This window comes from Simochromis diagramma, unplaced genomic scaffold, assembly GCF_900408965.1.
Source record: "Simochromis diagramma unplaced genomic scaffold, fSimDia1.1 OVJJ01000123.1, whole genome shotgun sequence".
Classification (NCBI taxonomy): Eukaryota; Metazoa; Chordata; class Actinopteri; order Cichliformes; family Cichlidae; genus Simochromis; species Simochromis diagramma.
The window spans coordinates 3,896,503-3,914,309 of NW_024386778.1; the positions used below are offsets into that span (position 1 = coordinate 3,896,503).

The 17,807-nt window shown below is 42.4% G+C and overlaps 1 protein-coding gene across 2 annotated transcripts in view; it reads left to right on the forward strand.

The window, feature by feature from the left end:
* The window catches only part of robo3 (roundabout, axon guidance receptor, homolog 3 (Drosophila)), a 161,781-nt gene that overhangs the window by 95,519 nt on the left and 48,455 nt on the right, over positions 1 to 17,807 (forward strand). For both annotated transcript variants that reach the window (XM_040012334.1, XM_040012341.1), the window contains exons 3-4: positions 16,439 to 16,596; positions 17,177 to 17,297. In XM_040012334.1, the coding sequence (XP_039868268.1) occupies positions 16,439 to 16,596; positions 17,177 to 17,297 (279 nt within the window). The remainder of the gene's footprint in view (positions 1 to 16,438; positions 16,597 to 17,176; positions 17,298 to 17,807) is intronic.

Here is a 17,807-nt window from a genome sequence, read left to right on the forward strand (position 1 = left end):
AGATTGTTCTTGCAAGCTTTTTTCCCCCCACAACCCTGTCAGATCACGTGTGAGCTACATTGCCTGACCATTTTATTCCACTCAAGCTGAATTAAATATTGACAAATAGTTTGACTATTTCACAGATAGCTGTGGTAATTTGAGGAGACATGATATGTCTCCGTCTCATCATCATGTCCATGAGAGGAGTATTCTTTTTTGGGGGGGAACAAACCATTGTGTGGCTTCAGGATTCAACTTCATTTGCTCCCCAGACGATGTATACCAGTTTCAAATTAACAAAAAGTCCTTTACTATCAATCCAAGATAATCAACTGCCTTCTTTTTTATCATCAAACATACACTTTTGGAAACCATGAGCCACTAAATCAGTACACAACTTCATTTAGTTGATAGATCTGATATAGACTGAACATTGAACAGCCATTCACCTTGACCATACCCCATCTAGAGGGCACAATCTAGCACTGTATATCATAAATTCCTGTAAGGACAATATGGCAGTGTAGAAATAAATCTTAACTAAAGCTTTTTGATAATGTGATTGTATTGATCCACACCAGGAAATTGTTTTTTTCTTACTTCTAGCTGCAGATGAAAGGTCAGAAGTCAGGGACAGCTGGCTTCTCTGTTTAAAGAATACCTCTGTTGGTCCGTGCTATGGCTTCCTATTACTTTCATGAGCCAGGGAGCCACCGGTGTTAGTTTAATTCCTAAAGCATTAAAGTGTCAGCACATAGTTTGGTCTGCACATTGCCTAGGTCTGGGTAGTCATGTGCATCCCACCAGGAATTGCTCTGAAACACGAAGATGGAAATAAAAAGGCACAGAGACTCGTGTGCTCTCTTTCACACATACACAGACACACATGGCATGACATGCCAGTGGAGTTTTGCAGTGGATTAACCTCAAGGTTGCTGGGTGGGTGAGCACAGCCAGAGATTCAGCATGCTCAGAATTGGGATGAGAACCTTCTGCTGAACCACACATAGGTGAACACGCCCCATTCTCTGATGTTGGAAGGATTTGCACTTAAATGAGAATATGTTTGTGTGTCATAGTTTACAGTAAACTGGCTTCATTTGTGTTTGTTTGCACAAACTTGGGAGATTTTTATTAGTCTTTTGTTAGTGGGAGGGGCCGGGCTAGGGTTGGGCAGGAGAGCTGTAGGGCTTCTTCAGTGTGAGAAGATTTTTGCCTGCCAAGTAGTATTTTAATATGGCCCCCCACTTGACTTGAAATATGGCTATTTCAATCAAATGGACCTAGCATTGCCTCAGGCTTGTTCAGCTCTGAGTGGGTTCATGAGTGTGCGTCCAAGTGTAAGAGGGAAGAAAGGGAGGGATAGCAAAGATCCAGCAAGAGCCATGCAGGGTTTGCCAAGGCCTTTGATATCATATAAGCATGATATATATTGAGTCTTGGTGCTCCAGAATAACGTGCACCACAGTGTTTGTGGGGTTTTCTTTTAAACGACCATTAATCTGCTTAACATTGGCTAGATCTGACTATCACCTGGCAAATCCAGCCTTTGTTTATACAAATTATATTTACGTCCTACCATCTCCAGGATTATTTATTATTTTATTTTTATTATTTTTATTACAAAGATTATTTTGATTATTTTTTCAGTTGAACTGAATTTGTTGAATTTATAGAGTGCCACTTAATGATATTCACGAAAGAGATTCTTTATATTCTAAAATAAACACCACATTAGAGAAAGAAACCCAAAAATGAGAGAATCCTTTATCAGAATCAGAATACTTTATTAATCCCTAGGGGAAATTATTTTTTGTTACAGTGCTCCATTATAAACAAACATTAACAAAGACAGACAATACACTAACTAAGAATAGCACAATATATACAGGCATATATATACATAAAAGTCACTTATTAGTAAATAGCTGAAAAAGAATGAGTAATAAGTTGGTGACAGTGGGAAAGAAGAACTCCTTTTTTTTTTTTTTTGCCTGTCCCATTTGGTTCTTTAGCCATCAGAATTGTTGTCTGAAGACCAACAAGGATACCCAATGGATTTACTTTGCCAAATGGATCATCGTGGCATTGCCGTATTGGTCCATTTGATCGACCTTTGTTTTTATTATTTATTATATTTTATTTTCAGATGTTACAGACGGGACAGACATGAGTGAGGGATAGGAAAGGGAGAGAGAAAGAGGAAGGAAAAGAAAAACAGAAGGGGAGAGGGACAGTGAGAAAGGGGGGGAGAAAAAAAAATTCTCCTGGATCACCTGTTGAGAGAAGAAGAATAGAAAACAAGCAAAACAAAAAAAACCAAAGCAACATACTAAACACAACACCATCGCATTAATCTAGCTAAGTGTAAACAGCAGTAAATACTAAATATTCAATATTGTTGTGCAGCACGCAGGACAGACAGCGCACAATGTGCTTTGAAGTAGCAGCCAAGAAAGGTGTAATTTAAGTCTACGAGCAGTGAACACCTGTGTGCATACCTGTGTGGATCAGCTCGCTTGTATTCAAATGGTTTCCACATGTAATGGTCTGCAAGAGGATGTAGCGAGCCATAGCCCCGTCCCCCAGGGCATGAAGCAGGCATGGAGGAGATCCAGGCCCCAGACATCCAGAGGCCTCAGAGTGCGAGAGCCCAAGGAGGACCACCGGAGGGGCATCCGTGCCACGCTCATGGGAAGGGCTGAGGATCCCCAGACGAGGCGTCACCCAGTAGCCACCGAGCAGAAGCTAGAGGGGGCTGCACCGGCGTGCCCGCCGGCTCTGCCGGCAGCCAGCTGTGCCAGAGTGAACCGAGCCGCAGGCCCAGAGGCCGGAGGCCCGAGGGCCCCCCGCACCCCGGAGGAGGCCTGACCGAGCAACAGGCGCCAGGCCCCGCCACGTAGCCACCGGGAGTGAGCCGGTACATACCTGAGTGCCCAGCCCCGGACACCAAGAGCCACCAATGCACCGACCCCTGAGGGCATCAGTCACCGGCAGGGAGTGTGGTGAGGGGAGATAGGCCTTGGAGAGCCTGGGAGTTCCCAGAGAGGTGGAGTCTAAGACCCGACCTGATATATAGACACAGACAAACAGGCACACACAGACATAAACATGCATTCCCACCCTCATGCACACATATACAAACACTCAGCACTCACCCAACGTAAGAAGAACTCCTTTTTAAGAGGTTAAGTCTGCCATCAGAACCAGAACCATTTAATATGTACTGATGGCATTTGATTCAAATGATATTCATGGTAGTTTTTAGTTTCTCCCACTCTGGAAACAGGGCTGGGTATCGATTCCGACTCACAAGGTCCTGATTCGATGTGATTCAATTTGATTAGACTTTGACTCAGATAATCAGAGATATTATAATTAAGATAATTTATCATTACATATCTATATTTTTATATCTATGTATAAAAAGAAAACTGACACTTGTGTCAAAGTAATATAGCATGTGTATATATATATATATATATATATATATATATACACAGGGGCGTGCTGGGTGTTTATATAAAAACACCCAGCACGCCCCTGCGGGCGGTTTATCCTTCAAGCTTTGGTCCTCTACCAGAGGCCTGGGAGCTTGAAGGCCTATATACATATATAAAAAAAACACCCAGCACGCCCCTGCGGGCGGTTTATCCTTCAAGCTCGGGTCCTCTACCAGAGGCCTGGGAGCTTGAGGGTCCTGCGCAGTATCTTAGCTGTTCCCAGGACTGCGCTCTTCTGGACAGAGATCTCCGATGTTGTTCCCGGGATCTGCTGGAGCCACTCGCCTAGCTTGGGAGTCACCGCACCTAGTGCTCCGATTACCACGGGGACCACCATCACCTTCACCCTCCACATCCTCTTGAGCTCTTCTCTGAGCCCTTGGTATTTCTCCAGCTTCTCGTGTTCCTTCCTGATATTGCTGTCATTTGGAACCACTACATCGATCACTACGGCCGTCTTCTTCTGTTTGTCTACCACCACTATGTCCGGTTGGTTAGCCACCACCATTTTGTCCGTCTGTATCTGGAAGTCCCACAGGATCTTAGCTCAGTCATTCTCCACCACCCTTGGGGGCGTCTCCCATTTTGACCCCGGGACTTCCAGGTTATACTCGGCACAGATGTTCCTGTACACTATGCCGGCCACTTGGTTATGGCGTTCCATGTATGCCTTGCCTGCTAGCATCTTGCACCCTGCTGTTATGTGCTGGATTGTCTCTGGGGCATCTTTACACAGCCTGCACCTGGGGTCTTGCCTGGTGTGATAGACCCCAGCCTCTATGGATCTTGTACTCAGAGCTTGTTCTTGTGCTGCCATGATTAGTGCCTCTGTGCTGTCTTTCAGTCCAGCTTTGTCCAGCCACTGGTAGGATTTCTGGATATCAGCCACCTCCTCTATCTGCCGGTGGTACATACCGTGCAGGGGCCTGTCCTTCCATGATGGTTCCTCGTCTCCCTCCTCTTTCTTGGGTTTCTGCTGCCTGAGGTATTCACTGAGCGCTCGGTCAGTTGGGGCCATCTTCCCAATGTATTCTTGGATGTTCGTTGTCTCATCCTGGACTGTGGTGCTGACACTCACCAGTCCCCGGCCCCCTTCCTTCCGCTTAGCGTACAGCCTCAGGGTGCTGGACTTGGGGTGAAACCCTCCATGCATGGTAAGGAGCTTTCTTGTCTTTATGTCAGTGGCTTCTATCTCCTCCTTTGGCCAGCCTATTACCCCAGTAGGGTACCTGATCACGGGCAGGGCGTAGGTGTTGATGGCCCGGATCTTGTTCTTACCATTCAGCTGACTCCTCAGGACTTGCCTGACCCTCTGCAGGTACTTGGTGGTTGCAGCCTTTCTAGCGGCCTCTTCATGATTCCCATTTGCCTGCGGGATCCCCAGGTACTTGTAACTGTCCTCTATGTCTGCAATGTTGCCTTCTGGTAATTCAATCCCCTCAGTTCTGACTACCTTCCCTCTCTTTGTTACCATTCGACTACACTTCTCCAGTCCGAACAACATTCCAATGTCATTGCTATATAGCCTGGTAGTGTGGATCAGTGAATCGATGTCTCGTTCACTCTTGGCATACAGCTTGATGTCATCCATGTACAGGAGGTGGCTGACAACTGCTCCATTCCGTAGTCGGTATCCGTAGCCAGTCTTGTTAATGATCTCACTGAGGGGGTTCAGGCCTATGCAGAACAGCAGTGGGGACAGAGCATCTCCTTGGTAGATCCCGCACTTGATGGTGACTTGTGCTATGGGCCACCGGCAGATAGAGGAGGTGGCTGACAGCACAGAGGCACTAATCATGGCAGCACAAGAACAAGCTCTGAGTACAATATTCATAGAGGCTGGGGTCTATCACACCAGGCAAGACCCCAGGTGCAGGCTGTGTAAAGATGCCCCTGAGACAATCCAGCACATAACAGCAGGGTGCAAGATGCTAGCAGGCAAGGCATACATGGAACGCCATAACCAAGTGGCCGGCATAGTATACAGGAACATCTGTGCCGAGTATAACCTGGAAGTCCCGAGGTCAAAATGGGAGACGCCCCCAAGGGTGATGGAGAATGACCGAGCTAAGATCCTGTGGGACTTCCAGATACAGACGGACAAAATGGTGGTGGCTAACCAACCGGACATAGTGGTGGTAGACAAACATGAGAAGACGGCCGTAGTGATCGATGTAGCGGTTCCAAATGACAGCAACATCAGGAAGAAGGAACATGAGAAGCTCAAGAAATACCAAGAGCTCAGAGAAGAGCTCGAGAAGATGTGGAGGGTGAAGGTGACGGTGGTCCCCGTGGTAATCGGAGCACTAGGTGCGGTGACTCCCAAGCTAGGCGAGTGGCTCCAGCAGATCCCGGGAACAACATCGGAGATCTCTGTCCAGAAGAGCGCAGTCCTGGGAACAGCTAAGATACTGCGCAGGACCCTCAAGCTCCCAGGCCTCTGGTAGAGGACCCGAGCTTGAAGAATAAACCGCCCACAGGGGCGAGCTGGGTGTTTTTATATATATATATATATTAGGGGTGCAACGATACACAAAATTCACGGTTCGGTTCGGTTCGATACTTTGGTGTCGCGGTTCGATATTTTTTCGATACAAAAAAAATGTTCATGCCTTTTTCATTTGTCATTTATTAAAATTATAAATATATATTTTAACTCAAAAGTACAGTTTTTAAATTTAACCCTAACCCTTGTGCGTGTTTTTTATTTTGACAGCGAATGTGCACCTGCGGACCACTTATGTGCAGCCCTGGTTATTTAGCTCATCATATTGCAGCCACAGAAATTCTTTTGTCCATGAAACCATAAAGCTGCACTTTCTTTTTGCCTTATAGTCTGATTTGTCATAACTTTTCCGTTTTGTGGTAAGCTTTTCTTTGGCTGTCACTTCTTCACCCTGACCTGTCTTATTTGGCTCAGCAGAACTGAAATGCTTTTACACGCTCACTCACATAAGCTCAGCGATTCTCTGCGCGATCAACCTCTCACATGTTTAAGCTTGCTGCGGGAGATTTCACTTGTCATGTTTGCATAGTAAGCTAACGATTAATAAGACGATGTCAGAGGAATTGGTGCACAAATTATCATCACTCACAGATCAGTGCTGTCGCTCTCTATACACAGTTCGCACGATTGCAAAGTGAAAGCAAAAAAACAAGCGCAAATTCAAACGCGACTTCAATATGTCACATATTGACAGTGGCTCACCGATGCCAATGACATAATTACCCAGCTACATTTCTGAAAGAATGCAAAAGCATTGACATATATTTTTCCTTCCTACAATAGCCCGACGGGCAGGGAAGAGATAGATTTTGGTAGCCCGACTGAAAATATCGCTAGCTCCGGGACGTCGGGCTAGCGATATTGCAAGCCCTGTATCTGATTGAGGAATCACTCATCTTTGGAAAAGAGAGTTTATTACAGAGAAATGGCTCTTTCCAAAATAAAAGCTATACTATCCGCTTCTTCTGGGCTATATTCTCAGCAGCATAAGGAGAATCATGTGCTAACAGCTGTCTAAATGACTCGGCTAAAGTTAGTAGCATGCTTGCTTTTTTGTCTGCTTCCACTTGTCTTTGCACTAGGATGATGTCGGCGTAAATGTGCAGTCATATTCGTTGTGTTCCCACTAGTGCTTTCAGGTTAATCTCGTTGAAATGACCTTAACGCCACAACACGGCAAATCTCCGTTAACGAGCTACCGCCGATCGCTCCGTGCATGGGGCTAGACAGCAAACACGTTAACGAGCTAACTGCGCTAACACACTAGTTCCCACCAATGTAATTGAGCATTGCATGGCACATCCAACATACTGTTTTACTTTAGTCTATGACTCGCTTACCTTCAGGGTCATACGTCACATGAAAACCAAAATAATTCCAAACGCCAGATCTGAATGAGGTTCAATTTGCCTGTTGCAAGTAGAGCTTAACTTCTGTCTTGCTAGCTTGCCCTGCGCTCTTCCTTCTGACTATGCTGTCTGTGTTGAGCGCTCAGTGGATCTGCGCTCGACAGTGCAGCCTAGGCGGAGTAGTCGAACACAGATTCACTGAGCGCTCAACACAGACAACATCGTCAGAAGGAAAATTGATAAAATAAATTACAAATGTTGTATTGTTCGATACATATGCGTACCGAACCGAAAGCACTGTATCGAACGGTTCAATATCGATACGAATATCGTTGCACCCCTAATATATATATATATATATATACCATGACTCAACATATGAACATTACCTGATGCTGCTGAAGTGAAGCTGAGCAAATGTTTGGCATAATTGTCAGATTGGCATAATTTTAAAAAGTTTACATTTCTTCGGTAGTAAACAACAGAAATGAGGCTTTCTTGTCTGAGGTCATTTTTGAAAAAACAAACAAACAAACATATAAAGCATGAACCACATCAAGTAAGGTACATGTCACGATGCAACTCCGAACTAACGTTGTGCTTCCAAGTTGGTCTGATCTTCCAACAACACACACACACACACACTCACACACACACTAGCGTCCCTCTAGTCTGTGTGAGACAATGAGCGCCTTTTGTGTCGTCTCGCTGATGCATGTGGGGCGAGACGATGTGGCCTCACAGTCATATTGACTCTAGACTTCACCGCTGTCAAGCATTACCTCTTAACCACTACTACCCAGTACTTGCTTCTCCTCATCCATCCTTACACTATCACCTTTTCAACACGTCTGGGTTTGATAAGACACTGAGACCACTGACATTGCTGGGCATTTAGGCTACAATAAAAGCAATATGAAACATCACACCTTGAAATGTAAAGCGCTTTGGGGTCCATAGGGACCAATTATTAGTCCTTCATATATCCAGGTAAAAAATCTCATTGAGATTAAAAATCTCATTTTCAAGAGAGACCTGGCATCATGGCAACAAAAGTCAAAATACACATACCACATAAGTATATAACATTTAAAACAAATACAATATCCCATACCAACATGTGTAAAATATACAATAACAGATCAAATTAAGAGTACATTAAAAACAATCACACTGAGTAAAAGAGTTATTCTCTCGTTCCTTTAAGACAGACTTAAACTCTCCCAAGGTAACCAATTCTGATAATTTCAGTTCCTTCTGCAGATTATTCCAGGAAGCAGGGGCAGCGTATTTAAAAGCCTTTTTCCCCAAAGTAAAGCGCTATACAAATACAGGCCATTTACCATTTGACAGATAACTTTATCTGTTTTCCCGCTGCCCCAAAGAGGGGAGGGGCACTCTTGATTTCTCACATTTTAGCGCTTATTTCAATTTTGGGTGGTAATTTATATTAAGTGACTGTGATAGTATATATTAAAGCATCGTAAACAGAATCAGAGCATGACATGAATATTGAATCCAATGTAATTTTCTTGGGCTTGCTTCATGATTGTGTTGTAAGAGGAGGTTTATCTATGCTAATAACAGGCTTATAATCTGCTTGTAATGCATCATGGGGACTTGTGGATGTCATTTCAGTGTTGTCTGAGCACAGTGGCTAATAATTGGTTTTCCAGGGGTTTGCTGTGAGACATGATAGGGCTTTCGTCTAATGTTAATTTGGACTGCAGAGATTTTTCTGTCAGCTTCTGTCCAGGATTGGTAGCCACTTCATTGCTCTATCAAATTTATTATTTGAGTTGCTTTCTTTTCAATGCATGACCCTTTTAATCACAGTGAGAAAAAAGTGACTTAGTTCTCAGGCTTTAGGACCTAATTTTTTTCATCTAAACAAGGAAATAATTTTTCGTGCTCTTATCAGTATATCTAGTGAGAGCAGCCATTAGGTTTAGTGGTTGCATGAAGAGAGTCTTGTTAAGGTTGGGTGGGTGGGGGTGGGCCAGCTGCTGTGGCTGTTAAATGGACTCAGCAGTAGCGCTCGTGCTATGGCACATTAAGGAACAAAAGAAGATGGAGGGAATACATTTGTTGGTGGAAGTGGACCTGACATCAGTGAACACATTATCCAAGTGTGTTCTTGAAGGGGGAGGCATCAAGCAGCACTACTTGGGCTGAGAAGGTGACCCTTGTGGGCTTCTCAAAGGAATAACTGAAATATCCTCTTGATGTGATTCTCATTCATTTAACTTCAGCTCAATTTTACTACTGGCCACACGAGCATTTCCAGGAACCTAAACCACATTATGTCGTTTAGTCAAGGCCATAAAATACACAGGTCAAAAAACTAAATGGCAGCACCAGGACACAAAATGGAATTGCACTTCAAACCAAGTCATGACATTCCACATTTCAGGTCAGAGAATGTAGATAAAGAAATGGTAAGAGCTTCATCACAGTGTGTGTGTGTGTGTGTGTGTGTGTGTGTGTGCGTGCACTGCGGGGGATTTGTAATCTCCAGTCAGCCTGTAGATTGCTCTGAGCTGGTCATATTGGATGCAGACGGTGCTTTACTGTATTTGCTGCTACAGCTGCTGTGCAGCATATCTGCACAAGTGTGAGTATTTGTATTGGGTGTGGTGAGGAGGAGGAGGAGGAGGATGGTGCTTACAAGGACATCTGTCTCCAACTGTGAGACCCCCACCTCCCCCACGTCCTCTAAAGGCCTTCCATCACCAGGGAAGCAACACGCATACACACCAATATCCTGCGTGGGCCGTTTCATCATGGTGTAATGGCTGATAGGGATCGGAGGGGGTCCACTCGGGGTAATGACAGTGGCTGATAGAAGGTGGCTTCTGATGAGGGCCCCTGATGGGCCTGAGGGCCTAGACTGATATTGCCTTGAGGAACAAGCAGCACCTATAGGGAACAGATAAGATGTATGTATATGTGTTTTTGTGTGTGTGTGTCTAAGCAGGCCTGATAAAGGGATAAGAAGGATGTTGTACTTGAGCAAAGGCGCAAAAAACATCAGCATGTCTTTGCATGTGTTTACACCAAAGCAGATTGCTTCATGTCAGGAAAGGATGTAAGCTGATGGATTGACACATGACCAGCTCAATCCCCCACAGCAGAGCTTGAACCTGAAGCTTTTTTTCAGTTCCCCCTCCTTCCACCGTATGAATATTTATTCTTTTGTGTGTGTGTGTGTGTGTGTGTGTGTGTGTGTGTGTGTGTTTCACTCCTTGGAACATTAATGACAGTGATAAAGGCATTTAATCAAAAGTGAGCCAGAGCTAACCCCCAGAGGTGTTTTTTATGTCCAATTAAATGCTTAAGTGGTGCACTGATATACAGAAGGGTCCTTATACTTTACCCACGTGGTAAATCACACTAGTCTCTTGGTCACAAATAAGTATTACTTCTGTACTTTGTTTTTTATGAAACAGATTAGCTCCTATGATGGCTTCATTTTCAGGATGAGTACTCTATAATTTTCAAATCAATCATTTTGTACACTACAAGCAGTTGTGGAAAGGCTGACAGTAATCAAACAGATATGGTAGCACGTAAGAGAGGGTGATGATGTGTAAATCTGTTTTCAAGAGATTAAAAGTGTGGATGCAAAAAGAAATCTCTTTAACTATTGTGGGTGATTATTTTCTCGTCTGGGCTTTTTGTTGATAAAATTCTTGTTAAAAATACCCAAACTGGTCTATTTGGGAACTTTGTTTGAGATCAGTATGGTGAAAAGTTTAGGTTTTAGGGTTCTGAATGAATCCATAGAGACCATTGAGCATTGCTTAAAAGTATATGAATTAAGATGTTTAAAGCTCATTCTATTAAGAAATGAACACAAAATATCTGCTGACCACTCTGCTCTTTGACAAGTCTTAAAATGAGATAAAAAGAGCAACAAACCATGACATATTGTACCATTTCAATATTTATGTTGCAAAAATTAAGCCAAAATGCAGAAACAGTGTGTGAAGTGTGTAGGAATTAAGAGAGAAAGAAGCTGCCAGATGCTTCTTATCAGATTATTAAATCATCAGCAAGTGTGACTACCTCTTGTTTCTTGACCATAATGCACAGTGCCATGTTTGACAAAAAAACAAACACAGCGTATCAGAATCAACAAAACAAGAATTAAGGTGCCTAATCAAAGTCCAAACATCAACCACATTGAAATGTTGTGGCGGAACCTTAAGAGGGATGTGCATAAAGGAATTTCTGCAAATCTCAAGGAACTAAAGTAACTTTATAAAGAAATCCTTTCACAAAGATGGAAGAGACTAAGAGTTGTATAGAACATAATTACTTGGAGTGCTGAAGGTGGTTTTACAAGCTATTAAATATGGGATCACACAGTGTTTTTGGTGTTTTGGCTTCATTTTTGATAAATAAATCATGCAGTTAAATATTATGTAACAATGTAACAAGTCGTGTTGTTGTTAATCTAATGTTTGTACTTTAAGGACTAGTAAAGCGCTATACAAATACAGGCCATTTACCATTTAATAATTTGAAATTTGGCAAGGTTCAAGAAGGAAGGAATGTGTTTTTATAATTATTTTTTGACATATAAAACCTTAAAACTGGGAGTCTTTTTGACCATACATGGATCACACAATAATGCCTAAAACTGTACAAGATCAACAGGACCCTAAGAGTCCTTAGCAAGTGTTCAATGGGATGTGAAGAACAATACCAGGCCAACTGCAAACCAATTGCTTGAGTCAAAATCAAGTATGGGAATTATCAAGGAGATGCTCTGTCCAGAACAGACAGAACTGAGGAGATTGCACTACCAGAAAGCAACATTGCAGACACTGAGGATGGTCTACAAGTACCTTGAAACCACACAAAAATAGGAACCGTGAAGAGGCCACTAGGAAAGCTGCAAACACCAAATACCTGCAGAGAATAAGGCAAGTCCTGAGGAGTCAGCTGAATGGGAAGAACAACATATTTCATTTCCTTCAAGGTCTTTCTTTCATTCAGAACTTACGCCTTGGCGGTCGTCAGGTACCCTGCTGGGATAATAAGCTGGACAAATATATATCTAAAATAAAATTGAAATGTAAAATTGTTATCAAATATGAAATGATCAGTAATGCTTGGTTTAAATACCACAATGAATGAAATAGCTGACAAATAAAGAAACTTCATGGATTGATCTTATGAATCCCATTTTGCCACAACATTGTCCACAACTGTTTGAATTTGGACAAATGTGTATTGTCATAGTTGTATGTATTTGAATGGGAGAAGCTTTTCACTGTCCATTTGCAGGATTTTCACTTTAATCTTGTGTCTCGTATCTCCTTATTTTCTATGTCTGTGCTTTGATTAAAGTGCAGCGTTCAAGCCCAGTGGTGGGGATTACTCTGGCTTTGTTGAAGGGGTTTAAAGAAAGGGTCAAAGTGCACCCTCTTAATTTGGGCCCCTAAGGGCCTCTAGGTAAGTGCCGGTGCCTAATTAACATCTAGAGACCCTTTTTTTGCTCAGGTTTGGTGCTTGTGGAGGGGTAGAATGGGAAGGATCAGGGGCCCCTGGAGCCATGATTTCACTGTGGTGTGTGACAGGTCATCGCTGCAGTCCTTTAACCCCACAGCATGGTAATTCAGACCTGCGGTCCAATCAGCTGTCCTATTTCATTTCTCACTTTGCGTGACAAGATGGGATCCTGAGCAATTTAGTCAGGTTTTTGTAATCTGCTATGAATAGTGGTAAGAGAAATGTTGGCAGCAGGCATAGATAAGGTCAGGGGTGTAGTTTGGCATATCAAACAAGGATTGGAGTGACCAGTGGGATTCAGCAAGCCCCAAATACTCTGTGGCAAAGTAATTGGCCATCAGGATATGGGGCAGAATGCAGTCATAAGCTGTCGTTTTAGCCCCGAAAGAGGCACAGATAAAGACAACGGTAACATAGTGGTTCAAATGAACTGAGTAGACATGTATTTTTTCAAGGCAAACATAAGTGCCAGCTGTGTTAGCTAATGAGAAAATGAAAAATATCCTATTCTCTGCTGAAACACCAATATACCCGTTTCCCATGACCTTGATTACAAACAGAGCTGACTGAGTTATCCCCACTCTCACATTCAAAGAGGACACAACGCTATCTTGACAGGAAGAAGAATGAGCCTTTGTGGTGTACAGGCTGACACTGAGATACCACACAAAGCCAGGTGATTCAGATAAAGAAATGCTCTCATATGAATGGATAGATGGATGGGCCGATAGATATATGGATGGTGATGATAACCATAATATCCTGGGGGCTTTCTTGGCCTGTGGGCGTTGACATGAGGGGAGATGTGTCATTAATCAGATGAGCCAGTGACCCTCCCCTGTTGGCCTGTGACATTACAGCGACATTGCTGCTGTTTCACTCCAAAGGTCCATCACATATTCTTGTGTGCATAGACACTCATGTCTTATAAATATATTTAAGCATCTTCGCTCAGTCCTGAAATCTGATACCTTACAGTAAGCTATTAGCTTACAGTACTGTGCTGACAATTTAGGATAGTTTACTTTGATTAAATCTAAACATTTAGTTTTTAATTTAGTGTCAGTAAAGATGTCATTTGACCATTAAGCCCACCACCTGTTTCATAAATGTAGAGATTATCTCGTATTTATTGGAGTGCTTTTTCATAAATTCTGCACTGGTGCTGAGTTTAAAATTAAACACTAGGGATTACACCAGCCACCACAACTATGTGTTCCTGATGATCTGATCTGATTGATGGTCTGATATCTTTGAGCGTAAGAGTAACACACGTTCAACACCGATTTTTGTAGTTTCCACCACAGCAGGTGGGTATTACAAACTACAGCCAGTCTGTGTCTGGCATAATGGCGCAACTGGTAATTAATAGAAAATGGCCTTTTTAAATAGGAAGCAGCAGGAAACACATTCTTTTCTATATTCAGTAGCTGTCTTTAGCATGTAGTGGCACAAGCCATGTGATGTACACTTGGGAGACCAGTAGAAATGTACTGGTACTAATGCAGTAAAACAGTGGTCCCCAACCTCTTTTGCAACACGGACTGGTTTATGTCCGACAATATTTTCACGGTCTGGCCTTTAAGGGCTCGTGGATAAATACAACAAAATAAAACCAGTACCAGTAGCAAAAGAAAGGAGATTCATTCATAACACACGGGAAAAGACCCAGAGAAACAATAAAAATAAACAATAATGATAAAAACCAATAAAAATCCTGAAAACCATAAGTTTCACACCTGCGCCTGGTACCAAATGACTCACAGATCGGTACCGGTCCGTGGCCCGGGGTTTGGGGACCGCTGCAGTAAAAAGAGCACTCACACAATAATGCAACTTCTTCTTGCAACTTCTGGTCTAAAATCTCCAACTTATTCATACCTCAAATTTGGGGAAAAAACGTAAAATGTGTTTCGTCTGTTTGAAATCACAAGATGAGAAATTAATATAGAATTGCATTTAATTTGTTGTACATGTTATGCAACAGCAAGACAACCCTTTGAAATTTTCCCCGATGTCACAAACATATCTGTCAGTTTTGTGCGCAGGGCATTTTAAAGAAGTTTTGTGCTTTCATGGGGAGGTGATATACTCGACAGCTTTTTTGAGTAGTCTGTGAAGAACTGCCAGTGTAAATTAGGATGCCAGTTTTTGACATGACTTGCACTTTTATGATGAAGTAACAGCTTTCTCTCTGTTTGACAGCCATAAGAGCCATGCAGATCTTTGAACACTCAGGAGAGACTTGAGAGACATGATTGGAATGTTATTATATTGATATGACTCACTGATATCAGCAAGACCCCCATAATGTATAAAAATCAGACATACCATCCTCTTACATTAATTAATCATCTATCAGCTCCTTGATGTTCAAATCTCTTGTCTCCTCATGCCTTCAAAGAAAACGTTATGGAATATTTTAGGGCAGAATTGTAAAACCACTCAAAATTGTACTTTGAAAGAGTTGCCAAATGACTTTGGAAGTTTCTTAATAAATACTTAAGAAAATATGGCTTGATTTACTTTTCAGATCAGTTAGAGAGGCTTTTTGGAGGGTGTCTGGAGCAGATAAGAATGACACAGAAGTCTTTTCATTGCTTGCAAATCCCTAGAGTGGCTTAGGCCAGACTTACAGCCTGCAGGCCGGCATTGGTATTGGCCTGTTCCTCGTGGACCATTGTTGTCAGTACATCATCCCAGACAACAAAACCATCTTCCACATCTGTAATCTGAGAGGTCACAAAGCTCTAGAGACTGAACTGAGAAAAAAATAGCCCGATGCCTTCAGGTAAAAGCCACAAGATGTTGACTACAGAGGGATGAATTTGAAAGGAGGCACTGTGACCCGAAGAAAAATCTCTCATGTTTTATGAATAGACTCCAGCAAGGCATAAGAAAGGGAGTTATTTCTGAATTCAAAGTGACTTCCTGCAGTCAATGTAGTTGATTTATTTGATGTGCTTGTTTGAATGCTCATGTTTTTCTTGTGTGTATTTATGCATATATACTTGCCAAGGGAATGTGTGTGTTCATCTCAGAATGAGCTATTTACCTACTCGTGCGCACCACCTACAAGAGCCTTTTTTATTGATGTACTATGATGAAGCATGAATGACATCCAGTCAATGGAGACCTCAGGGACACAGTATCAATATTATCAACAGCAGTGCCTTACTATGTTTCCTATTATTCAACTCGATGAAAGACGACTCTAAGATTTTCTTTTCACCTTTTTTGTTGATTTTAAAGACTAAATATCGTTGTTACCACATATGACAATTATAAACCCATTTAAACAGCAAAAAGTTTACACTCATTCTAAGCCAGGGACAGAGAGCAGGATACTTGGCTTCTGCAAGCCAAGTATCTATTGGTTAGAGACTGAAGCCCAAGTTGTTCTCCAATGCATTCACTGGAGTGTGAGTGTTATACAGAAAGCACTGGTGACCAGTGTTGTGCGAATAGGTGAATTAAATGTTTTGCATAAAGCGCATTGTGTGCTCAAGTAGAGTAGAAAAGCACTGTATGACAGTCCATTTACCATCTGCCTTCGCATCTTCACCTTTTTTTCCCAGTTCTGAGAGATGATTTCCGTCAGACGCCCAGTGATGTGGTGGTGGCAGCAGGGGAGCCAGCCGTCATGGAGTGTATCCCTCCCAGGGGCCATCCGGAGCCCACCATTTCTTGGAAGAGAAACAACATCCGGGTCAATGATCGAGATGAAAGAATTACTGTAAGTTAAAAATAACCTAAACAAGTCTGGTTTAAGGTTCAATTGCATTTTACTTCTGGTGGAAGTTATTACCAACTTGTCAGCTTTTTATACTTTTTTAAAATAAAATTTCAGGTAATTTTCACTCATTAATTTGTATTACTATTAACAGAAGACACTGAGCTGATAGATGTTAAAAGACACATTTAGAATATATTTAAACCCAGACTTCCACACACATTACCCACTATGACCAAATGATGAATTGCGGCTTATTGAAGTTAGTTACCACAAACAGAGCAGTGAGTGATGCTTGTGTGACGACTGGCTTGGAGCGAGAGCCCTTGTCAAGTAATTTTAAGAACTAGCCAGAGAGCCATCTGTCATAACACACACTGAAAATGACAAAGTGGCTTCTCTCTCTCTTCACTAACATGCCTCAATATCCTGTTTCCAACATCTTTCCATGTCTTCTCTCTGTCCCCTCCTCCACCGTCGTGTTTCCTTTCGTCCTTGTCCACTTATCCACTCATCTGTTCCTTTCTGTTTCGTCTTCCTGCTCTTCCTTCTGTCTTTAACTTACGGTGCCCCTCGATTTCAGATCCGTGGAGGAAAGTTGATGATTTCAAACACCAGGAAAAGTGATGCTGGCATGTATGTGTGCGTTGGAACCAACATGGTTGGAGAAAAAGACAGTGATCCTGCTGAACTAGTGGTATTTGGTGAGTTGTTTTTACTGGGATTGTACTGTAATTAATCAAAGGACACTCAGCTAGCAAATATTATCTGGGAAACTAAACATGAAGTCATACAGTCAACCTTATTAGTATCAAATATCCTTTTGGGAGCGTGCGTTATTGTTGTAGTGCTCACACAAACGCAATGGCAAAAGATAGATTGTTAACAGAATAAATTGGAGCTAATTTGCTTCCAGCTGTTAGCCAATTGGCTCATATATTAAGCCAAATTATCAATATAATTCCTCTGATCCTTTTAGAAATAATTCTTTGAGTTAAGTTGCTTCAACTGTGTTAAAATGTTCACTATAAGATTGCAAAAAACAGTGAAAGTATCTTGTATTTTGTGCCTGTCTGTATTTTTCTGGGGTTGGACATTCTTTCCTTGGCTGATATTGGAGGATTAGATTCATCTTTCCCACCCAGCTGCTCTTTGCTTTGCTCTCTTGACTTTTCTCCTCCTGTCTCTGATTCTCTGCTGTGCTCTCAGTGGAG